General features: G+C 44.2%; 1 protein-coding gene across 1 annotated transcript; it reads right to left on the bottom strand.

Moving 5' to 3' along the window:
- Positions 1-234: 234 nt before the first annotated feature.
- On the bottom strand, positions 235-24,297 carry tjp2a (tight junction protein 2a (zona occludens 2)). The gene is made up of 25 exons (XM_079289691.1): positions 24,178-24,297; positions 18,576-18,705; positions 13,179-13,232; positions 10,576-10,700; positions 10,058-10,160; positions 9,046-9,835; positions 8,809-8,912; positions 8,412-8,565; positions 7,681-7,792; positions 7,064-7,194; positions 6,883-6,967; positions 6,556-6,706; positions 6,218-6,326; positions 5,548-5,767; positions 5,226-5,413; positions 5,024-5,119; positions 4,813-4,892; positions 4,523-4,733; positions 4,052-4,152; positions 3,654-3,878; positions 3,445-3,552; positions 3,086-3,286; positions 2,542-2,619; positions 2,026-2,111; positions 235-1,899 (listed from the first exon to the last, which is right to left on the bottom strand). The coding sequence occupies exons 2-25, from the start codon at positions 18,576-18,578 to the stop codon at positions 1,749-1,751; spliced, it is 3,666 nt and encodes a 1,221-aa protein (XP_079145817.1). The 5' UTR covers positions 18,579-18,705; positions 24,178-24,297; the 3' UTR covers positions 235-1,748.
- Positions 24,298-26,250: the final 1,953 nt, after the last annotated feature.

Genomic DNA, 26,250 nt, shown 5'->3' with positions numbered 1-26,250 from the left:
ACGCAAGAAACTGCTATGAAGGGTCATGCTGTGATTGGCCAGGTGTGCAGTGGTGAGAACGTAGGTGGGATTTGAACAATGACTGCTTTTCACACAACCTTGGTGTGTGTCAATTTAGGACAGGTATAGACACACTGTGGGCGTAACGCGTGATCGGACACTTTGTACAAAGTGTGATGACGTTCACCCAAATAAAACACGACAAACCTGACGCTTACAAAAAAACAGTTTAGAAAAATGTAAAAAGCGATTTATTTGAATTTACCAAGAGTCTGTTCTGTAACATGGAGATCAAACTAAAGAAAGAGAATCAAACATTTAAACTGACGCACCCACATGATTGTAATCACCAAAGACTTGACTGAGTTCAGGGTGGATCCAATATAAAAACATATGCAGTGACTCGGATCGTCTCTGGTGGCAAGCAGCTAATAAAGACAGACAGTGTTGTTATGTTGCACCCCTTATATCCAAACCTCACAGATTCATCATCTGAACGTTTAACCAGTAAAATCTGTGACATCATTGACCTGGTCCGTCTGCTCCAGCTGAGTGAAATACAGAAATGCTTCCAGATGTCATTTTAAAAGTGAAATACAGACGTTGCATGTACGAGACCCGTCTGCGTCTCTGAATTACAACTTTGCATCTCCAGAAGTATTCTTTGGTGAAGAAACAGCACCGTTTCCAGTTGATTCAATTTGCAACCCTTATGCTGTCTGCTAATCGTTGTATCCAAACTTATATTAGAGCTACAAGGCACTTGTAAAAATGCTGCCGCCCACACACATTACAGAAATAGTGATAATATGAAGCAGGAGAGTCATGAGAAGAGGAAGACAAACTCCTACAGAGCAGTTCAGGAAGGAATCCTACAATCTGGAAACGCGTTCGCATATTTACACTTCTGGTTCCCTCGTCTCAGTCGACGGGGTTAAAGATTGATGTCTAGTTAACACAAGCGTAATCCTCAAACATTTTATCATAAAAGTGGTCATTTGTAAAAACATTATCTTGCTGAATAAAACCTGTAAGTATAATCATTCATAATCGTTGCGTTTGACAGATCTCATTGTCTGATGATGGATAAATAACATTGGCTTTTAGTCGAGGGAACCAGTGAGACGCTGATGTCAGAAACAAGTCTCCCTGCAGCATTCTGTGTGTATAACTCATCCTGACACGGTTTGATTTTTACAAAGTACGAGTGCCTGAAACTAGCTAGTTGATGGTGTGGAGGGGTCACAATATTGGATGTAAAAAAAAGTCGAGATATTGTACATAATCTACGGTTTCTGCCTTGTCGTGACATTGCAGTAACAGAGGTAAGCATCTGAAAAATATAAACCCGGCAACCTTTGAAAAGCCCAAAAGGTCATCCAACAACACCTGCCAATGATGACAAGACGGTAGCTGGCCATATGTCCTTGCTCAATTTGTACAATATTGTTCCTTTCCAGAGTTCTCTAGGGGCCACGCAATAGGCCCTTCAAACAGGCTTGGGACGGCCACGCCCCGAAACAGCGCCAGTAACTTAAAAAGGTCATTTGAAAAAGTGCAGTTTAACAACCTCTTGGGCTATTCATCCGTCAGGAAAGACGCTACGCTGTGACTCTAATGCAACGGTAGTGCATGGGGCTCAGTGTGATGGGGGAAAATAAAACCTCTTCAGACACATCAAAACAATATATACACAGACATATCTGAGACGACGTGGGAGGGATCCGGCCGTGTGAAGGTGTGTCAGCCTACAGCTCGGTGTCATTGTATCTCTGAGGGTTGTAGTATCCTCTCTTGGTCTGGTCGGCCAGCTGTCTGCGGTACTCCGCCTCATCCTCCTCGTATCCTCGGGACTCCGAGTACGGCTGCCTGGAGGGCTGCTCGGGATTGGAGCTTGAACTGATCACAGAGAGAGAGCGAGAGAGAGACCGCAGTTTAGCTTTTCCTCTCATAGGAATAACGGTATAAAACCAGACAACATCTTAACACCTCTATTGTTTTTACTGTGACGAGTGATGCTCTCACCCTATTGGCTGAGGACGGTTGAGGTTGGGTTTTGGCGGTTTCACCGGGACGGCGTAGATGTCTGGATGCTTCTGGGCGATTTCCAACTGTGCAGAGAGAAGACCCAGATCAGAGCTGACCGGATGTGTTTTTAAAATCAGAAGGCTGTCTGTCATTTTGACACAGAGGTTTGAGTTCAGGCAGCTCAATCAACCCCTTCGCTAAGCCCCTCCCCCATGGTTACTTTTGTTTTCAACAATATCAGACATATTCCGGAGGAAATAATAGCAGATTTTTGGAATAATAGTTGTGAAATATAAGAGAGATGTATGCAGAAAGGACTCCAATATGCATTGGAGAGCTAGATCCACAATATCATTTGACGGCAGTGTGTTGTGAATGAACCGGTCCCAACGTAAGCATCAGATACTGAAAAGACAGCAAGGATCAGGGCAGAGCTACAGAGCAGTGGCTGTACTCTGATCCTCTCTCTACCCTCGTACTTCAGGCCGTAATATGAATAAAAACAATACTGACTCTCGCATTTTCTGCCTCTTGCAGCTCCAGGATCCTCTGAGCTCGGGCCAGATGGTCCATTTTCTCAAAAGCTTTAATCTAGGAGATGAATAAATATTAATTAATGTTCCATTTTATATGCTACATAGTAGACAGCACATCCACATGGCATGATTCATAAACAAATGACTGACAGTGGGACATTTCAGTGTAACTTAATGAAATGAAGACGACAGAACATTATTACAACAGATGGGTAATTGTGGAACTTAAAGGCGGGCTTCAAACATTCAACACGAAGGCAGACGTATGCCGTTACCTGATCACCCGTTTTCTATTTCATATTAGAAGCAATGAAAGAGGAAGAAAATGAAATAAATAATCATTTAATAACTGAGTCAAAGCCTCCGTCAGAAATAAACCATTCTAAATGCTGGATGAGCCGGGAACATGTGACAGAGTGTTACTCAGAAGGGATATTTGAGATTGAATCGATCAGAAGAGGAATGTGTTGCTCAGGTTCTCTCTTTTGTTGGCGATACAAATGCAGCACGATGACACTAACCTTGCCCAGGAAGGATTTGTTGGCGGGGTCCTCGTCCCCCGGGCTCTGCTCCTCTGGCGGCTGGCTCTGACGTGGTACGGGGGGCTTCAGGGCCACAGGAGGGGGGAGCGGCCTGTTTACGCCCACCGCATCGCTGCTGATGGTGCTGCTGGAGTGCGAGTCATAGCTCCGGGATGAGTCAGTCCGAGTCTGAGCGCGCATCTGTCGCAGGGAAGGACAGTTTGAGATATTCTGGAACGTTCTGAAAACCTTTATTTAGTGGGGTTTTGGCGAGGACGACCTGCTTCAGCACCAGGCTCCTCAAATTAAACACCTCCTTAAGTTCTGTTCGTATCAGTATGGGGGAGGGAGGATCTCACCTTTGGAGGTTCAGGGACAAAATGAGGGAGGGGAGGGCTGGGCTCTCTGTTCAGCATCTCTCTGCTCCCTGACCTCCTCATTCGAGCCCGGGGTTCAGGATGAGGTTTCTACACACACGGACACAGTGGGGGGGTGGACAGGGTAAGATTATGGATTTTGCCCCACCTACAGTAAATACACTGCGCAGTATTTCATTGAGCATTCCCACCTCATCTGGCAGCACGGGCTCCGATGATCGACCGATGGCAGACAGCGGCTGGGGCTCGTCCAGCGGCTCGTCCAGCTCGTTGTCGGTGTAAGCCCCGCCCTCGTCCGCTGTGTCTTCGTAGTCGCTGGTGAGCCGGCTGTCCATGCTCAGGTAGTCCGCGCTCATTGCCGACAGGTAGGACATGCGGTCCTCGTGGAGATCCAGGTCCTCCTCCGAACCGTCCAACTGAGGAGGAAAAAGGCAACGATACAAACTCAACCTGGATGTATTCAACCTCACACCCACCCACACGGCGAAGTTCATTTTGCTGCCGTTTCTAAAGTCTACTCTTGGAGGACATGTAAACAGTTGAGAAATGCCCGCGGCAGTGTTCCGCTCACGCGGATCGTTAGACCCACCTTGCCCTCACACACCCACACAGCTCTGTCCTGCTGCTGCTGGATTGAATCCTTCACGCTGCCGTACCACGCGTCATTGGCCGAGCTCAGGTCAACAGTCGCTGAACAGAAGAAAAAAATAAAAATAAAAAAAAATAAAAAAAAGACGACACAAGGTTAGCCCAAGAATCCCGAACAACGCGTCAGTTAATCCGCGTCAATCGTAATGAGCCACCGGAGTACTCCTAGGTTATAACAGTCCTCACATCCAGAAGGAAAGGAGAGGTGTGATCGCTAAAGGATCCTTCCATCGTGTCTCAAAACATGCGCTTGTTGGTCCTGTTTCTCTTTTCTCATCCATTTTTATCGATTGCTCATTGTTACTATTTACAGTCGTGACATCTTTAGCCTTGATTTATCCATGTACAGCACCTCGTAACATTAAGAGATGTATTTAGATTGTCCTTATTCTGCTCTCGCAGTAGAACCTACCGGTGAAAAGGTGCGAGCAGGTCTTCCTCAGCTTCACGGCCTGCTCGTACAGTTTGCGTGCGCTGCGGGTGGATCCGGGCACGAGGCGGTTCCTCATGGTCTTGATGCCTTGCTTGCTGTCCGGGTTCAGGAAGATGACGATGGGATACCACTGGGTGTAGTTCAGAGTGTCCACGGCTTTGGGAGTCACATCCAGCAAAGCGTGACGGTCCTGAGGACAACGTGAGTGTTAGACGATCCGACAGTATTTTCAGAAAACTACCTTTTTTTTTTCTTCTCGGGTACCATACCTGTTCAATGATTTGTCTGATGGTGTTCAGTCTCACCACTCCGGTGGATTTCTCAGTTCCTGCGTCTTTGGGCTCCGTTTCTGAGAGAGGATTAAAAAATATTAACAATGCAGAGTGATGCGAAAATACTTAATATTAACTATTTTCACTTTATACGGTATGTTATAAAACACTGCCACAGCAACGAACAGCTGATGAGGTCAGCACTTACTGGCGACCACGAACTCGCTCGGCATGTCGTTGCCCAGCTTTTCATTCACTGCATCGGAAATGGGCCCAAATATCACCACAGGCCTCCTGAAACCAGCTGAACATGCAACAGAATACACATTCAGTCACACGGAGACAGAGAAAACTTTCATTTGTGTGAAACTGCAGCGTGACCAGAGGATAACTTTTGTTTCTTTGGGCACCTTCACGTAAGACCACCCTCTCGTATGCAGGGAATTTGGTGGTGACTGGAGCTGCACTCAGGTCCTCTCGGCTCTTGCGCAAGTCTTTCTTCTTCGCCGCCCTTTGACCTCTCAGCCTCCAGAAGTCTCCTCTGTCGTTGCCCGATGCCACCCGAGCAGCATTCTGGACGTTGGACATTTGCTCTGCTCTGTGAGACGGAATAAAAAAGAGCTTTAGTCGGCATCACCGTAGCATGGCCAACACTAACATATACAGACGTAGCATGTCGATTCATTTAACAAATACTCAACCCTACGTACATGACCACAAGCCTGCACACACCTGCTCTTGTTGGGGATGATTCCTTTCTCCTGCAGCTGGTTGTCTTTGTCGGAGCGGATTGCCAGCCAGTTGCCAAGTTTGCCATCATAAAGTGTGTCCGTCACTTTGAAGATCTCTCCTCTGGTGAAAGCAAGGCTCTGAGGAGCCTCCTTCTCGTACTCAAAGTGGGTCCTGATGAAGAAAGAATCACCTCTGCCAGACGCTAAAATGTCCTTGTACACTGAAACAGAACACAAATGGAAAAAAAAACAACCTCCCATCATTCTGGGTCACAAGGCATGATCCACAAAACCAAACCTCTCCTCCTCTAAAGTGGATTAGGTGGCACAGTTCTGGGTCCATTGCTTTTCTATATCTTCCTGCTGCATCTCTGGAAAATTATCCGAAAATCTAACATATTTAATAGCTAATAACCAAGTGGTATTACCTTGGTTTTGCTTGGCATTGTATTTATCTGACCTTCTTAACCATTGTTATTAATAGCAATACATATTTGTATTAGTTGTATTAGGAGCCATTCTCTTACTGTCTTATGTGACAGTTAATATTTGTACTCCATGTTCGAGATATGGTCATTTACTACATCCCATGTACAACAAGCCCCAATACACACAGTATATATTCTATACATCATCCACCGCTAGCAGCCATTACCCATGCAGTGCAGTACCTTCAGGTTTGCTTTGAGCAAGAATGGTGACATCTTCTCCTTTGGGAATCTCCAGGAGGTAGAGGACGGCATCCTCACGCACCATGCCTCGGAAGTCCATGTTGTTCACCTGAAACAGACCAATCGGACAAGAAATACCGTTAGAGAGAGCGGTATAGTACAGAAAAGACTTAAATACAAGACCAGCAGATAGGACACCTCATTTTGACTCCTTTAAATGTCTTCATGCTGTGTTTACAGTGCTGTTCACTGGTTAGTACCTTCAACCTGGTCAGAGTCTCATGGGGATCCTAAATGTGGGTTATTAATCAATTCATGTGGAATAAAAGAAGTCTCACCTTCACGATCTGGTCTCCTGTGCGGAGACCCTCCTGCTCAGCTGCGCTGTCATCCTGAACGCCAGCGATGAAGATGCCTACATCGTTTCCTCCTGCCAGCCTCAGACCCACGCTGTCCCCTTTGTGGAAACGCAGCATCACCGTGTTCGGCCTGGCCGAGGAAAGAAAGACCTCATTACGTCACATACCGACGAATTACATATACACAACGGGAAGGACGGAAGAAAACAAAGTTCATGTGAAATCGTGAACTATGGGTCTCTGGTGTAAGAACCCAGAGAGAGCTGATCCAACAGTGTGGTGAATAACTATTTGCGATATACTGACCCATAAACGTCCTGGTCCTCTATGCTTGGCTTCATTGGCACCTTATGAGCAGCGTGATTCCTCGGGGCTGCAGTAACTGCTGGTGCTGAAGAAACATGTTCATATCTATCAACATAGATTTTACTCAAAACCGTTTGATGATCGAAGTTTTATATATATTCAGAAGGAGACACTCGTGTACCTGGCGGAGTGTCCGATCGTGGCTCCTCCCTGTCTGCCTGCAAAGGGGGCGTGTCTTCTACGACCCTGTCGGGCACTCTGAACGGTGTTGGCATGGCGCCCATTTTTGCCAGTCTGTTGGGTGGGTCCTCTCTGGTGATTTCACAAAATTCAAGCATCACAACATATGGTTAATCGCCGATCGGATATTCTGGTGGCCACATCGTCAGGTCTGCTGGGGACCTTTGTTGCATGTCATCCCTCAGTACACACTAATACCACCAAATCTGAGCCCCAAAAATCAGTCGGTACTATCAAGAAAAACACAAAATGGCAGACAAATGAAACATTATTGAGATTAGTCATTGAAGAGAAACTCCTCCTCATTATCACCACTCGTGTTTTTCCCTTTTCCTTTTAATGTGATTGGCAAAGCTTCATGAAACACAAATCAACATAATCCTGCATTGTCCTGATTTCCCCGCTGTATTAAGCGACACACAGATAATACAGTCACTGGGGATATCTCAGCGGACTCGCTGGGGCTTTGATCATCACAAACCACTCGAATCAAGCAGTTCAATTCTTGCGTAGGAGGAATAAATACTTCCCGCGGCTCAAGATTTAATGACGGCTTACCTCGGCTTCTCTCTCAGCCTCTCATTGGAGGAGTGCGAGGAGAGGTCGGAGTGGTGGCCCCGCCTCTCATCTTGTGGAGAGTAGGAGCGGTACGACTCGATCTCGGAGATATCTGCAACACAAAACAACAAACGCGTTCAATATTTAACAAAGATAAAGCATCCTTTCTGAACTTAAAGACGTCCATGGGTTTAATGTCTCCTCAATGCTCCTCCATTTTTAAAATGACTGAACGAGGCTTTCACACAATTCAAATGGCCTACAGGTCAGGGAAGCAGCAAAGGGAAGAAACGCGCACAAATGAAGGTCACATCACTACAAAGTGGAGTACGCCCAGTAATTATATGTGGTACCGACTCCAAGGAGAAACAAGCCAGATTGCGTTTTCCGTGTATTTTAGCATGGCGTGATGAACGAAGCACAGCAAACCATTACAAATCAAAATGAAGTAGCTGCACTTCGGGTGGTTTGTACGTCGCAGCGCTGAAAACTCCTCACGCAACACAATCAGTCCCTGTTGTTGTCCGAGGCCTTTACAGACCCGAATGTAATGAAAGTCTCTCATATCCAATAGCAGATTATGATGAGGGATTAGATCACCCTGCCTGAGGCGAGTGAGCACACACACACACACACACACTCCCAAAACCAGACAAAGTGGGTCACAAGTCTTCCAGCTAGCCTTTACGGCGGATAGGACCTGCTGCTTTTCAGCTTCGAGTGTCTCTCACCATCGAGCTCAGAGTCGCTGTCGGCCATCGGGGGGACTCGGATCAGCACTTGCTGCTTGTCTCTCTGCACCACCAGCTGCAGCTTCCCGCGGGACTTCTCGATCAGCTTCCCTGCGTCGGTGAGCGACAGGTTTTCGGTCACCGTACCGTTAATCTGATCGAGAGAGGGAGAGGAGATCCAGAGATCACTGCACCAACTACAAAGACGCAATATGGTTACGTAATCAAACAGATTTGTTATGGAGAAAGAGTGACGAGAGGTTTGAAACTTCAAATAAGATACACAGCATTCCAAATCACCAAATTCAAACCCCCACACCAGAAGTTGGATATACAATTTTATTCTGACACACGGCTTGTTCTCAATCTGCACTTTGGAGAAAAGCCTCGACCCTACCTTCAATATAATGTCCCCTTCCTGCAGGCTCCCATCTCTGCAGGCCAGTCCTGTGCTCGTCATCTCTTTGATGAAGAGCTGACTGCCAAGTCGAAGGCCATACTCTGGAAAAAAATGGTAGAAAATAATCAGCTTTGTAATAACACATAAACCATCGATACACCTCGCCTTAGTAGTTGGTTAAAAAACGTATTACCTGTTTTAGTACCAACTATAAGAGGTTCTTCAGTCTCTCACCTTCGTTGGGCCGGTTCTTCAGCAGCAGCACGTTCATGGGTCTCTCCAGTGGCTCCATGTCCCGGGCGGCGGGGCGGGCCAGAGGAATGGGCATGGCGGCGGGTGACGGCGAACGCTCCAGACGGTCCCTGCTCCCGCTCCTCTTCATCGGCTCCTCGAACTTCCTCGGGTCACTGGGGACGCGAACGCGTCCTCGCTCCAAGCTGCGCTCGCGTCCGCGGCCTCGTGCCGGGCTGTGGCTCTCGCGTCCGTAGCGCAGGTCTGGGCTGTTGGTGCGGTCCAGCGTCCGCTCGCTGCGGTAGCGTCTGTCCGGGCTGACCTCCCGGTCGAGGGCTCGCTCGCTGCGGTAGCGCCGATCGGGACTGTGGCCTCTTTCTAATGCGCGCTCGCTGCGGTACCTTCTGTCCGGGCTGGACTCGCCCTTGTACGGGCGATCCGGGCTGCGCTCTCTGTCCAAGGTGCGGCCTTTGCTGCCGTCTCTCCTGTACTGCCGGTCCGGGCTCAGGTCTCGCTCCGTGCTCCTGCCGCGCTCCCGCCGGTCCCGGTCCCGGTCGTAGTCCCGGTCGTAGTCGCGCTCGCGTGTTTGGTAGCCAGAATCCGTGTAGCCTCCGCCGCCTCGCTCCCTCTCCGGGCTGTGGTCCCGCCCGCCTCCACTGCGGCCGCTGTACACGCTGCGGCGGTCATGCTCGTAGTTGTAATCTTCATTGTAGTCGTTGTTAAAGACTCTGTCGTCGGGTGACGGGGGGCGGTTCAGCATATTCACAGGAACCTTCCTGGGCCTCTTGACTGTCTGTTGATTAAACAAGACTTTTATTCAACAACAACAAAAAGAGGTCAGGGGTCACTTTAGCAGTACCTGAGAAGTGGAGGGAGAGAGAGGAAATGCAAGGAGAGGTGGAGCAATACATGTGATTATGTTACAAACACACATGATTCCATGAACAATGTTGTGGTTTACAAAGCAACAAGAAGGAGAATACGCTTCAAACAACAAACCAAAAGCTGCACTTACAATTTTTGCCACTTTGCCGCACTTCCTGAGGGTCTGGACAGCGAAGGAGTGGAGGGCCCCCTCCATGGGGATGGCGTTCACCTGGATCACTCGGTCACTCTCACTGAACACAAACACACATCGATATGAGCTAATGCTACATGCAAAAACAACTGGTAAACATGGATGGAAGACATAACTTGAATACATACATTTCATATTTTAGGTTAAAGTGACTTTCTGTTCAGAAAGTTGTCTGAACACTAATTCACATAATGTGACGGCTACAAGTTGAGAAATAACTCCTTAGATCTCTAATAATAAATAACTCCTTAGATCCAATATGGGTCCTGCTGAATTGTACGAAATTAAATATTTAGAGCACAGATGAATTGGTCAAAACAGTATCTTTCCCGACTGAATGACGCAACACGAGAACTTTAACCGACGACACTAAACTGCTTTACAGTCTGCAAAGGTTTTCTGAGCGTTGCTGTGTGGAGTCTTCATACTAAATCACGAGCAACAACGGTACGCACAACAAAAAGCCGTCAGCAGGTCCTCCCTGCAGGACGTCGGACACCACGATGGACGTCTCTCCGCTATCGTCATTCGGGTTCTCTCGCCCCCCCGACACTGCGAAGCCAAAGCCCATCTTCGGATCCTGAGAACAAAACAGAGTGGAAACATGTAAATCATGTGGAGCCTCCGTCTATTCTGTGTCACAGTGAGTGTGTGTGTGCGTGTGTGTGAGAGAGGTCCTGTAATCCCTGTGCTGTGTGTCGGCTCACAGTGTATTATCATGGCTGTATTGCACGTGGTGCTTGAAGGGATTCTGACTCCGATTGCGATTACAGTTGTGCGTTCTGGAGTCACGTATGACTGCAGCGGTGCAGCAGCCGACACGTCCGTGTTTGCATTCACTGCAGTGTTTTTAAAAAGGAGGGATTTTCTTTGTCACCCCTCCGGGTTTTGTTTCCGTGTGGAAACGTATATTTGAGCTTACGGTGCCTCCACCTGCCACTGCTCCACTTTCGCCCAGATGAGATTGGGTCACAGATTTCATGAGCCTGTCTCTTTATCCCCTCCCTTCCATCTGCATCTGAACAGAAACAAACCCACACAATTCACCACGGTGTCTGGCAGATGGCCTTGGAGGCAGAGGGAGGGAGGACGTGGGCAGAGATGAAGGCACAGAGGAGAAGAATACGTCAACAGTCTCTTTACCGCTGATAAAACGTTCTTAAAGAATAATTATTTCCTCTTATCAAAATATTTCGGGAAGAATTAGCGGAAAACCGGACTGTTGCTGCCAGACATCTGCAGAATGTCCACTATTCATGATGCAAGACGTGGGTTGGGTTGATATGTTGACTGTTGGAAGTCAAAGCAACAGATTGCCTCATTTCTTCTCTTCCATATTGCCTGTATTATTCTAAATACATACTTTACTTTGCTTTGCCAAAGACGGCGTCTTTTCATTACATCAAGCCTTGCTTTGCTGCTTTAAGAGTGAAACAAAACAGAGCCAGGATTCAAACTGGGCACAACAAATCTTTGCCACTTTGTTATTATCCTCCATGTTTGTTTTTCCTTTGCATCGAGCAATCTGATACAGTACATGAACTTATTAACAAAGTAAATTCATCTGGTTTTCAAACCCAGATATATATATATATATATGTATGTATATATACACACACACACACACACACACACACACACACACACACACACATACATATCTATATATATATATATATACATACATACAGTGTTTGCATTTTCTCTTCTTTGCTTTTTAACGTTAAGCTGCAGATGAAAATTTGCCATTTGGCTGATTGTGTTTTTTTTACAATCACAATTTACATCACAATGCAATCACATTCTATGCACGGTTCCTCATAAATAAAGTCTACCTTGTAATCAATGTTTCCAATTATTAGAGTGCTGCAGGGATAACATTGTTGCAGGCCAACCCCGGACGTTAGCACGGCATTGGTTCCCTCTACAAAAAGCCAGTAGGATTATTCCATTAGACTTTGAGTGGCTAAATGGTTACACGTTTTGTTCAGCAAGATATTCCTAACGTTGGGCTTTAACTGAACTCAACCACGGTGGCATGAGCGTGAGTATACACAACGAGGCAGTGCCGTCCCCTACCTAGACTAGACCGTCCCCTACGGTCTCATAATGAATCGAAAATAGTTCTAAATCAGGTGGCTTGGAAAGGCCAAGGGGGGGGAGGAAGCTTGTGGGTCCGGCCGTGAACTTTACAGCAACCCTCGTCGCTTCTCAGGGCTGTGCACTAAGTGTTCTCTGTGCATTCCCAGAGGAACATTATGTTGCATACACATCACGTAATTAAAATCAACATGAATGTTTTAAGTCTGTTAAAGCCTCGTGGACCTGTAAAGATGTTTTTAGAGATGTTCTACAGGACACTGGCAGCAGCAGAGGCAACATGTCTAAACAAATAAAAAGGCGACTCAGCTACCAAATGGTAGAAGAGGATAAAACGTAGATGTACAGAGCAGAGAGTGACAGCTGGCTACGGTGGGGTTGAGGGGGGGTCACAAGCCCCCAGCAGACCTTTATGCACTAAATCTGCTTTTTTGGCTCCAGTGAACCACAGCAGGAGACAACGCGCTCATCACGGTGATTACCTAAGCCCATACACACACAAGTCGTACGCTGTGTAGAACCTGGTTCACTTGGCTGGTGGCGAGATGTGGCACAGATGTGGCACAGATGTGACACATTTAACGCTGTAACTAGCAATTACTTCTACCATGTAGAATGTGTCAGTAGCACAGAGTACCGAAATAGTCGGAGTACCGGAAGCTGGCATTGAATGTCTAGTCAGACTTGGTATATACACACAGATATATACATTTCGCAATGTACATATATATCTTGTTGTGTTAGTTCTTCACTATTCATGATTGCGTAAGTTCTCTCCGGGTCTCATTCAGAGGTCAGGGGATGTCTCCTACGCCTGTCGTGTGGGTGCTCTGTTAACTGTTAGCTGACTGCATGGTGTCTCTGTGAAGCACTGAGAATAACAGCCTGTGTTGATGGCTGAAATGTGAATACTATAAATAAGAAGAGGTGTGGTGTGTTCTGGGGCAGATGGACTCACCCTCTGCAGAGTCACGGTGTACTGCTCCCACACGGTCTCCTCCATGACCGGGTTCTGTGGAGAGAAAGGGAAGATTACCACGGGGTAGTTTCATCTCACCGACCAGATTAATAATGTGTCACGGGATGAAACGACAAATGCTAGTTCACATTCGCTTACGCTGTCTTTACACAACCAGGAGCTCCCAGAAGGACAATGAGAGGTTTAGTCATTCAACAACCAAAACGCAGCACGGTCAAGGGCTGCAAATAACAATTAGTTTGCTTTTTATTAAAAATGAAAATGACAATCTTTGTTTCATTAATTGTCAGGATTAACGAAAGATACTGGAGCACAAACCCATCTCTAGAAACTGGTTTTGTCAGACATGGTAAAAAAAAGAAGAAAAGAAATAAAATCGTATGAAATAGAGAAAAACAACCATAACTGCGTTTAAGAGCTGAAACCAGTATTATTTTACTGTAATTAATTTAATTATTATGTTTTACTTCATCTTATATTTTCTGTAAATTGAATTTGTTCTACTTTGCATTGTTGCTCGTTGTTGATTGTTGTTAAATGTTACGCACCTCCTGTCATGTCAAATTCCTTGTATGTTCAACATACGATGGTAATAAACAGTTTCTGATTTTATTTAATTTCAACTTTACATAATTAATGATTAGCTTCCTGATAAGCGACCAACAATGAATGATCAATGATCCAATCAGTCCCTCCATCAGTCATTGTGAACTACAAACCAACTTCGGTCAAAGATATTCCATCATTTAAGAACAAGTGAAAGTCAAAAATTCAAGAACAAAGATGATACATATCTCCATTTCTCTACTAAACTACCATGGATTCAGTTTGACTTTCACTACTTAAATCAGACGCTACCGTCTCAAATTGTTGATTTTAGAACAGTTGATGCCACTTTTTCTGCGATTCTGGATCCCTCATTTCAGAACTCAACTCAACTCAAGCCATTTCTGACACTCATCAGGTCTATTAAAAAAAAAACACCCAACACTACCATCACAGGACCAGTCAGGTCCAGCTGCCCCGGCCACAGATCTGAACAAATCTGTCGATCAGAATCACACTCACGAGTCCCTGAAGGATACGTATGGTCTTGACCGCGTGGGCCCATTTCCTGTGCAGGCTGAGGACGGTCTTCATCGTCGTCTCTCTCAGTCTCTTCCTATCTGCGTCTCTCCCCGTTCACCGCCAGCGGTGCTCTGGCAGACTGATGTGCGCCAAAGCCTCCTCCATGGCCACAGCTGCACAACCAGCAGCAGCTCTCTTCCTGCATCTGCCCTCCCGCCTGCCTGCCTTTGACGTACGAGGGATTCTGCTGGCCTACATTCAGCACAAATCCCACCATCTGCAGACAGTGTAAACACACAGACGCACCAACTTCTGCACAGGGACGCGGTGATCACACGCCCGACTGTTCGTCCGCAAAACACCACAGGAAATAAATCTCAGCACGCGTTCTGGTCTGATGTCTGCTCAGACTCTTGAGATAAACCAGCCCACTCCTCAAAGTTGTAGAGATGATTCACACGCACCTCGGCGAAGACAAACAAACACTCAACATGCGCAGACTGCAAATCCCAAGTTCGTGACAACACAATGGTCGGGATTTTGAATTGTTTTTTTTGGTAACTAAAGTGAAATCTGTGTGCCGCTTCATGAAACGGGGGCACAACTGGGGCTAGCAGCTCACCCAGCATAACACACTTTTTTGATCTTCTGGCCTACAAGGGAAAACCAGATGAGTAGCAGCATCTGCTGCAGCAGGACGAACACTACAGAGGAGAGAGGAGAGGATCTTTGTCTTGGACACTTTGAAACGGCCACCATGAAATGCTCTTGTGCCGACGATTGACGGGTAGATCGACAATTGCTATTTCCTACGCCGATAATAAGACGATATTAACGAACTTACGATCAGAACTGAAATGTTATAAAACAATCTCTAGACTCTTTGCACTCTGCTGTGCATTCAGAGATGTTTTTGGTGGAGCTGCACGTCCGCCCGCTGCGTTAGTCAGCATGAGTGAATTTAAAATCGTTAATCTCATTTTTATGGATCCGACACCAGACAGCCATACGCCCGCTCCGCGCTTCATAAGAGTAGTAAACATTTTGGATAGGGCCGTACTGAATGTCATTTTATTTTTTTTACATTAAATTTTGTAAACGACAGCGCTATCTTTTTTCCCCACTACATTTTGAATTTTGGCCTGAGACGATTACAGAGACAAGGAGCCGCATCGCTCGCTGTGTGTGTGCATTAGAGAGTCGCCCTCTCAGAGGTGAGACATGTGTTTTATCGATAAAGAAAAGCAGCATTAAGAAGTAGCCTACTGCTGCTTCTTTCTGCATATTTGACATATCTTTGCACCAGAGGCCAAGAACTGCAGCAGAAGAGAGAACCTCTGTGCGTGTGGACAGAGGAAACATATTATCGTCTGAAAGTCTGACGAAAAGAAGCAGAACAACTGAAGTGCTTTGGGTCAAACCAGACACGTTTTAATGAGACAGTCTCCTTATACTTTGTAATATGATTGTGATGGCTGCTCGCAGGCAGGCCTGCTGGAGAAGTCGTCGCCTCCTGAGTGTTGGTCGTTACATAACAAGACACAAACACATTTCCACGGAGGGAGGGTTAAAATACTGGGTCATCCTCACAGGCCGCGATAAATTATTTAGAGGAGAGGTAGACTCTTTAAAAAAAAACAGAAACACAGAATGTGTGGGTGGAATTTACAAAGAAATAATCGGATGTTTGAGTCCAAGTACTTAGAGCTGCAGATAAGTATTTTTTTATTAACATTTAATCGACTTGACTATTTATATCATTCATCATTAAGTCAAGCCTAAATGTAACAAAAGAATGTCCAAAGTGAGGCCTTGTTTTGTCAAATATTTTTGTGGAATTTTACAGAAAACATTGGAAATAGTTTGGAAATTTTACTGGACTGTGGAAGACGCTGAATTCAAAATAAAGTGTACGTTTAAATTAAAAACAGACAGTATTAGCCATGGTATGAAGAGAAAGAAAAGATGACTCGCTTTGTTTTCCTCTTGAATATCTTTGAATTTGCCAACCTCAGTACTCAATATAACAATATAACATATGAAGACCATACTTTTGTAAATATTTGTTGTAAATTAGTTTGAGTCAATACATTTACTTTATGTCTTTTCAACTCCCAACAATCCTTCAAGGGCAGTCTGAAGGTTTTAATGTTTGTGTGCTGCTGGCGGCTGATAACAGAAACGTTGCGCACGTCCGCCCCCTGCTGGAGACAGCGCCACATTACATCGTGAGGCACGAGAAGGAACAACACTTTAAGCGCACTATAAATGAGACAATGTGTCAATTACGGGAGATGTAGACATATCAGTAACAGTTATAAGTTCAAAGCAGCGTTTTAAACCGGATGCATTGACTTTGAACGTGTTCCTGCTAACATAACGTTAACTAGCTGACAGCTAACTTAGCTTAACATCACAGCAGGTGCAGCAAGATGCAACAGGCGTTCATGGAAACTCCCAAATAACTGCAGTTACTTCTCCACAAACACATGCACACACTGAAACAGGATTATATCAGTGCTATCATCCATCAACATCAGTATTTATGCATACTCTGATCTTTGCTATGCAGGTACTTACGGTGAAATACTGGGTTGCGTATCTGCTGAGCGAGAGCAGCCCCCCTCCGTTTACTGGCATCACGCACTTTGAACTGTAGATTCAAACTAAACTATTCAGACCTTCACGGTCGGATGTAGACATACGTTTTGATGAAACTTGAGAGTTTAAAGTGGTCTAAAAAGTGGTCAAATTTCGTCTCCTTTAATTAAAATATCGCACTTTATCTACTACAAATATTAAGAGTAAACATTCAGAGCAAAAACTAGCGCCGACGGCTCCTGGCTTGGTTAAGATCATACCAAATGTGAGCAAGGTGTGGGGGGGGGGGGGGTACATTTAAAAGCAACCGTGATAGAGGACAGCAAACTAAAACAACGTGGTATTACATCAAACTCGCTTGATATTAAGAAAGTGCTCCGTTAGCTATCATTAATAACGAACAGATGATCGCACTATAGACACAAGTGTAGCGGGGCGTGCAAGTCTAATACCGCCGACATGGATCAGTCCAAAATTCCCATTGATTTCTAGGAAGCCTGCTGTGAGGCTGCCAGACAACAACAGATTTAATACAGCATACCACAGAACATAACTGCGAGAAGGACGTGCAATTTAAAAACACAAGTGTGCAGGGAGAGGGAATTAATCTGAAATGTATTTCAGACAAAACACTTTGTGTAGCCTGCTTTACAGAGGCAAAACAATGTTAGTATAATGTGTATGAAATAGGCAAAGTTCTTAAAATTAAAGACTGGAATAACATGACTGGCATAGTCTGGAAAAACTATGCCAATGTGCAGCTGTCCAACAATAAGCTATTGTTGTTTTGTGTGTGTGTGTGTGTAATACTATCCATTCAAGCCTACCCTCATCTAGTATTTTATCAACACAGGACAAATCACATAACAACACCAGCTGACCCCAAAAATGTCCAAAATCCCTTATACCATGTGCAATTTAACCGTTTGCTTTCCTTATCCACTATTTTAAGAGATGACAGAAGCTTTTATGCTCGCAAAAAAAGAACAAGAGTTTATCAAAAATGTTTTTTCATCAGCTGACATATCCGAAATAGGCCTTAAAATAGGCCATCCGAATGCAAAACGGCTTCACCGGCCTGAATAATGCGTGTGACCAAGTGATTAAAACAATGAAGCTTCCGGGACATGACATGTCTCTCCGGTTAATCATCATGCAGGGTGCAGGAGGGGTCACTAAAGCGTATTTGTATAGAAGTCTGGGAAACACTAACTCAGGAAAACTCATATCTTCAAATCATCAGCGTGTCAGACGAGAAGCAGCCATGTTTTGCAGCTTACAAATTATTTTTGGATAAACCCCCCCCCCCCAAAAAAAGCATGTATCCGTTTTTCATTTCACTCAGTGACGGGATAATGAAAGAGTTTCACAAGATTAAAATTCATGAAATTTTCATCAAGAGAGAAACACAATCATCCAAATGATGTGAAATCATGCAAATCACTGAAGCTACACGAAGCTGTGAGAGTTTCAAATGTGAAGTAAAAGCAAAGGCCGAGTCTTCACTGAAACATCACATTGTATGTGTGAAAAACAGACTTCATGAATATAGCTGCCTCGTGCTTCCGTGTGACTGGATTCAAAACTAAAATCTCTAAATAGATCTGCATTTTTAAGACTGTAACACACAGCGAGGGGTCAACGGGACCACACGTACGTCGCTCCGAAAACAAAGCATCGACACTAAACACGCGGTCGACAACGTACCATCGTAATAGCCGAGTAGCTGCGCGAAGAGAGGCGGCGAAGGTACAAGTACTGGGCTTCTCTGGACCAGCGGAACTTGCGGTTGGACTTGAGCAGGTCAGTGCCGGTCTGGTCGGAGCCAGGCTGGTCCCTACGCACACAGAGAGAAACACACACTTTTAAATGATAACTCTTTAATGCAAAATGTGTTACACTTAAAAGTATATATATATATTTTAATAAGACCAAACATTCACTCTGAGGAAAAACCCTGATGATGTCAAAGTGATGTCATCAGGGTTATCTCAGCTTGAGAAAAAGTTGCCTGTAAGATGCGAGTATTTCCCTGTTGGAGAGGGTCCAATGAAAGACACTATTCCGTTGCCTTTGGGTCAATCAAAACAAGTCATTTGAAGATGTCGGCGTAGGCTCTGGGATGTTGGACATTTCTTCACATTGTTGACTTTTTTCAAATCATCTTTTAGACATGTAACAAGTATTGGTAGATGAGACACACTTTCACATTAAAGATTAAAACTATCTACTTGTTGCAGCCGTAAAAAAAAAAAAAAAAAACTGGAGATATAAACCAAATACTTCAAAGACTACAGGACCAGAAACAAAAAGTAGAGCTATAAATAGCGAATACAACGTTTTCCCAGAACTAAGCTACCCATGTACGGCTCAGAGTAAAGCCAGAGGAGACCCGGCTCACACAGATACTACCGACTGTAATACTATAATCTGCAGCCTCACTTCTAACGTGTCCCAACATGTGGAGTTCTCCACTCAGCTGAAACTACAGTTCTCAACTTCATAGCAGCGAGTCAGACGTGAGCTTTCTGATGCATTTGGATCATCTGACTGGATGCACTCGATACTCAGAAAATGTGTCCAAAGTGAAGAAAGCCGAGCGCCCCGGCATGACTAAACACGCCCTTTAAGCACAGACTTGTAGATTCAGTTGCAGTTAAGTAATCCAAGACATATAAAAAAAATTTAAAAAAGAGAAGATTTAGACCTCGGGCTGGGTACGGCAGCATTCACTTCTTGCTCTTTAGCAATATGTATGAACCCCGTCATCTCAACGCTCCCATTGAAGGTTTTACTCAAGACATTTAGTATTGCACTTTCGTAAAGTTGGGGGATTCACAAGAGACGGATCCAAGCAGCAAGAGGCAGATATCCCGGTCCCCAATATAAGTCAAGCTTCAAAAACTCTGGACCCCACATGCTAAAACTCCATCGTGTCTTATGTTCGACACTTCCTGTCTGGTCAACACACGTCTCAACCGTAACCTGAGATAATTTAAGGAGCAAAACCCAGGTATCGTTTCTGCACTAATATATCAAACGCCATCGATTTTAAACATCTGTTCATTCAGCTGGCACCACTGATCTACTCAATCACACTTACATATAATACATTATATCTGACCTCCCTTACAGGTGATGCAGTTCATGTCAACCACTTAAGTGCCTGTTTAACCTATTGGGCAATAATTCAATAATATTGTTTGACATCTTTCAGTGGAATCACATCTCGATGTCGTGAAGATGGGTCGCGGATGTGGGGACGCACAATTGGTGCATCTAAAAGAAGTTTTTTAAAGTACTTTTAGTAGTTGTTTATTTGAAATGAATGGAGTATTTATATGCAATGAACAGCAATCTTGATTTTTTTTTTAACACGTGGATGTCTAGTAGATTGGGCTCAACTGTCAATGCACACAGTACCAGTAAAGCGTGAGGCAGTTTAGCACCTAATTCGACATTAGTGAACATTGTGCATAGAGATATAAAGATGACTGAATGTACAGAATGTAGAATAAAGAATTGGGGGAGTGGAGTAAGAAGGGATATAACTGTGATATATACTTAATAAACACAAGATAAGCATCAGCGTATTGCACGGTTTCCAATACATCACACAAGGAAGAGAGCCGTGTAAAGTATTTCGTCCAATTAGCATAGCAATCTAGTTGGCTACATCAATCTATAGGTTTGTTCTCGTAGCGCGGATCCGCTCGTCGGTGAGGTAATGTGAAGTTTGAAAACAGAAGTAAGAGGACATTGATTGAATTGACTACGATCTCTGCGGTTCGCCTGAAATATGGACGTCTTCAGGATCCATCATCGTCCATCTCGATGCGCAGCAGGGTAAACACCTTGACCTTAAAAAAATATGGTGTCTCTCTCAAAGCAGTAAGGGCACCAATGTAATAAATCCCTGAAAGCTTTATGTCCAAATGCATCAGAAGGGTCCAATGAAATAGTCAATTTGTCTTGATCCAGTCAGACCACCCAGAAAAGAGGGCATTCAAAACACTTTGTTTGTTTACTGCTGGTGATGCCCAGCATTGCAGATACTTTGGTTTTTATTTGTGCCGGTTTTTTTGAGACGTCTTTATCTGAGATTTTGTCCTCGACTACCCCGGATTATTCTGAATAACAGAGAGATTGTTTCTGGTTGATGTCAATTTCCAACGCTGTGAGGTCTATTTATCAGACACTCACAACCTGGTCATATAAAACCAAAACTATCTGCACGACCACACACCACTTCTGTTTTACATTCATCCGTCGCTTCCCTGAACTAGGCACGAACAAGAAACCATCATTTCTGAAACATTATCAGGATTTAAAAGTAGATCTGTTCGAATAAAAAACGCTGCAGCAGTTGTTACAACATGCAGTTCACTACTGCTGTGCAGAAGCTCTCTATGCACGTTTAAAGGTGACGACACGATGTGATCCAACTCACCCCTGGGGTCTCCACAGTTTCCTGCCGGGCGGCAGAAGCTCCCGTTTGTTCAGGGGCACAACCCCTATGGCCGCCTGCATGATCGTGATGAACTTCTTAAACTTCATCGTCTAACTCTCCTCTGACGGCGACAGTGTCACACTGCTGCTGCTACACTCATCTTCTAAACGAAGTGCAAGGCCAGCGGCACATTCGACGTCTCCACGTTTGCTCATCTCCTTTCCCGCATCCTCAACGTGGCAAATTTGTCCTCGCCATGCTTACGAGCCGCGGCTTCAGGGACCCGGAGCGGCGAGGTCCCCGCGGCTGAGCGACTACGAGTCCTGTCCCTCTTACTGCCGACTCCGACAGATGTCCTTTTTTGGCTTTTCCCCCCAAGCGAGGGAGGATAAAAGGGAAACAAACGGCCACGTTCCAACCAGGCGGTGGGCCGGCCGAGAGAGGATGACAGCACGTCACTCTTACATAATTCTGGAGCTTCTCTGGGCATTACACTAATGAAAACACAGCCTCTGCCACCACCACCACCACCACCGCCGCTGCTGCTGCTGCTTCTGCAGCCACTGGAATAATTGTGGTACTAAGCCCCGACAGATCATGGATGCTCCCTGCCCCCTTCTCCTATAATACCCCATCCAGGCTTAGTCTCCTCACCATTTACACCCAGACAGACCCATCTACTTCACCCTCACACACCCCTCCGCCGGGGTTTATTAAATGACAACTACGACTAAAGTAATTTAAGCTGGAATCAAGCTGCACTTCAAGATTTCAGAGTACAAAACCTGTTTTCAGAGCAATGCCCTGATTCTGTGAACGCCTCGGTTGAAATCTGCTCTCATCACTGTCTGCAGCTGCTCTGGTGTATTCTGACTCACAATCTCACAACAGTATTTCTCTTTTTGTCAAACAAAATACCATATTTGGCGACATATAAAAGGAATGCTGCATGCATGTGACCCAGTGTGGCTCATTGATGTGTTTTTAACGACGGAGCTCTACGGCACAGAGGGAGAAGATATATCCGGCTGTGTGTTAGTCACATCAGAACCTTGTTGCTTTTTCATGCAAAAAATATAGAATATCACCAGACTTATCTTATAAAACAGCTTCACCCAATCAACACAATATTTGTGAGATCTTACAATTCCTCCAGATGCACCTTGTCTGCCAAGAAATAGTCAATCTGACAGATTGTTTCCAACACTTTTACCAATCACCACAGTGCTCGATACCGATACCCGTATCGTAAATACCTCAGAGACCTGGTATCAGCGAGTGACTATGCAAGTTCATGGACCGATCCGATATCACGTTATCATATCATTTATCGACTCATTAACCGCCCACAGGAACAACATGAGTCACTTCCTACATGAGCCGTAAATGAGGCCACTGAAATGACAGATGCAGAGGATTCCAGCAAAATACACATGTGGTGGCTTGGGATAAAGCTGAACCCGATTTTCTGACAACCATTTATTAGTTTTGTCTTTAATACATCTCTGTAATATACCCCCCCCCCCCCAACTCCCTCTCCTTGATAAGGAGCGCCCCTCTCCACTCCCACACCTGAGCCAGACCGTGGCACGCCACACCGCAGCACAGATTAAACGTATATGTATGTATGTATGTATGTATATATATATATATATATATATATATATATATATATATATATATATATATATATATATATATATATATATATATATGGCAGAGGAAAGAGAGTCAGTGTGTGCACGTGCCCTCCACATGTATAATCTGGATCATCAGGGTACATGTCGTGAAAAACAAATACATATTACACTTTTTTTTAGGCTGATTCTGAGTCAGTATCTGCCAACAAGATGCCTGCTTGGGAGCAGTTTGAGCTTCTTGCCCAAGGACAACTCGACTTGTGGACGGGAGGAGCCTGTAATTTGTGGCGTTGTAGAATCGTATTGCGTTATACATACAGGTATTTCTAATATTTTGTCCACCCCAATCATTGTGGATGGTAGGTCAAATAGAAGCAATACAAACGACTTCATCCAAAGTGACATTATTGTTGAATCAAGAATTTCAACAAATACTGAACATCACAACCTCCACGGGGGAACGATTTACTGCAGGACTGTTGTATCAGACAGCATTCATTTTAGCTGGGTGGACCTACTAAACTGGTAACGTGCATATTAAGGTAGGGTAGACTAAATATTACAAACCTTTATGATAGTATAGGGAAATATAATCCAAAAGGTTATGTAAAAAATGCAACACAAAGTCTCCAAAACAGTTCCAACAAAAACCTTTGATCACCATGTTTTAGTCTGTAGATTAATGATGTAAACTGGCAACTGAGTGAAACCAGTAACTCCTGCCGTCTATAAAAAATAAATAAAGAAGAAGATTCAGTGAAGCCAGCTTAACTACTTTACACGCCTGGACTTATGTTGGGATACTCTAAATCAGTTGCACCACTGGAAACCCAAATTGGCTGCTCACACTGCTCGCTGGTAACAACACACACTGAATAAACACTAGCTTTCAAGCAGCAGTGCCTCCTGTGTTTACACAGCAGCGAACACAATGCACGAACACACACACACACACACACACACACACACACACACACACACACACACACACACACACACACACACACAGCAAGTCACATTCGGCTAACAGTAACCCGATACAAATGAAAGCCTGCTGCCATTAAGAGCAAATTAAATTGTTGTTTATTACTTTAACCGCCAAAATAAACCTGTGTGGCTCTAGTAGGCATCGGTGTAATGCCCTAATATGGTAATGAGCGCGACGAAACACGGTGAAAACATGTCGACATTCAGGTCAAACAAAACACGTTCGACTTACCAGGTGAACCTCCGTCTGTTTCCTGTTTTTGTTATGTGTCCAGATCACATTAAGCCGAACAGTTTGGATGGAAGTGAAGGATGCAGAGGACGATGAGAATTACAACGGGACGAAACTCTGGTTCGTATTTCGGTTTCGTCCGGTCTACAAGAAAACGCCACTTCCTGGTTCTCGCAGGTATGTGGGCGTGTTTTACGAACAGCAGGTGTGCTGTGTGCAGGGCTGCAGCCACAACTCTCGTTTCAACATGTGACTCCCTGTGGGTGCGGAAGATGGTGACATTCTACTGAGTCACCCATCCTCTGACCTGAAAGTGACACGATGACTCAGTTCACTAACGACAAATCAAATAGTAACAAAACAAAAAGCATTTGAATCTTCTGTACTAGAAAATGTATCACAAAGCTGCTGTTCTTCATCCAAGACTAATGGGGAATCTGTAATTAACACCAGTAATTAATAAATAACTTGTTGTGGGTGGCCGAAAACGTATATATTATTTGAAAATAATGACAGCAACAACAACGCAAAATTAAAATACAATAAAACAAATCGACAAAAAAAATGTCATGGTGACATTTTATAATAAATGGACTGGTGGTATTATCACTTCCTCGACAGAATTTGACGTTTTCACATGTGTTTCCCAGATAGAGGACCACAGGTGAGATGTTATAAAGCATTTTATTAATTGATATCTAACTGGACAAACAAAACAACAAAAATAAACCGTCAACAACCTGTTTAGAATAAAGGTATTTCATTTATTGATCCTTAAATGGGCAATAAAAGAAGAATGTTCTAGTCCATAAATACAATTGATTCAAACAATGAATGATAAACATGATAAAAGATAATGATGAATGCCAATGAATTAATATCTTTCTTTCTTTCTTTCCTCTTCACCTTCCTCTTTTTTTTCTTTTACAAATCACTTTGAATACCAATGCACATACTCACTGATAGTGGCACTATTTATTAACCAAATGGTGCCACCTGCGCACACATGTACTCTATTGTTTACTGTATTACTCATGTAGTATACATGGCCATGGTACAAAAGCGGATTTCCGTGCTGGTCTGACTGGTTTAACCTGTTCAGGTTCAGACCCTACAACAGAGAAGCCCAGTAAAAGCTGGTAACACTGTCACAGTGAACCTCGAGTCGGCAACAGCTCTGATTCTCAAACCAGCCACTGTATCATGTCGTCAATTTGAGTAAAAGTTGATCTGATGAAACACTAGGTTCAGAGGAGAAACATACACAAATTAAATCCCTCAACAAATTCTTCAGTCATGTAGAAAAATGTGTTTTTATATTTGTTTTAAAGTTTTAAGTTTCACAAAATGTAAATCCGCAATTTAAGTGCCGACTACAGATGTTTTGATCGAAGTCAGATTAACCTAAATCCTCTAAACCTGCAGTGGTGGCTTCACACTCTGCTCTGTAAAGCCACCAGCGGGAGGAGACAGACATCTACACATCATATATTACATTTAATCGAATCAGTAATGTTATCAAGCAGTCGGCCTGCCAACCAAAGAGAGCTCATGTGATCCACAGTATGCAGTAGTGGACAGGAAACACGTGCGTAAAATGCAAAGTACAGGCAAACCTTAGATTCACCACCTATGTATCCTCATACTGTAGTTAGGATGATTGTATCATTTCTGTGCCCCCTTGTGTTTTAATAAAATATGGCAACTGATGTTAGCGTTTCATTGTCATTACAGATACTGCAGTGATTTGTTGGGTAATACATGTACACTAAATATTAATTCTCAAAAAAGAGTGAAGATATAGGAACATAATTTATGAATTAATTTCACAGATACAAGTTCAAAGTATTGCTATAATACAGTTGTGGGCCTATAAATCACATAAAAGCACAGATTTTCAAACATTTGAAGGCCAAACGAAGACAGTTGATCAAAGTACAATATGGTCATTATTTACCTCCAGGATTCAAAAGAGTTGAAAGCAGGCATTCGTTTTAATAAATCCCAGTGAAGATGAAATGTTCATTCTCTAGTAATGACACAGGAACACAGCGGATTCTACAAGTTTAAAAA

The sequence above is a fragment of the Melanostigma gelatinosum genome, assembly GCF_949748355.1.
Source record: "Melanostigma gelatinosum genome assembly, chromosome: 18".
Lineage (NCBI taxonomy): Eukaryota > Metazoa > Chordata > Actinopteri > Perciformes > Zoarcidae > Melanostigma > Melanostigma gelatinosum.
Note: the sequence above shows the minus strand (reverse complement) of the source record. Positions and strands in the feature narration are given on the sequence as shown.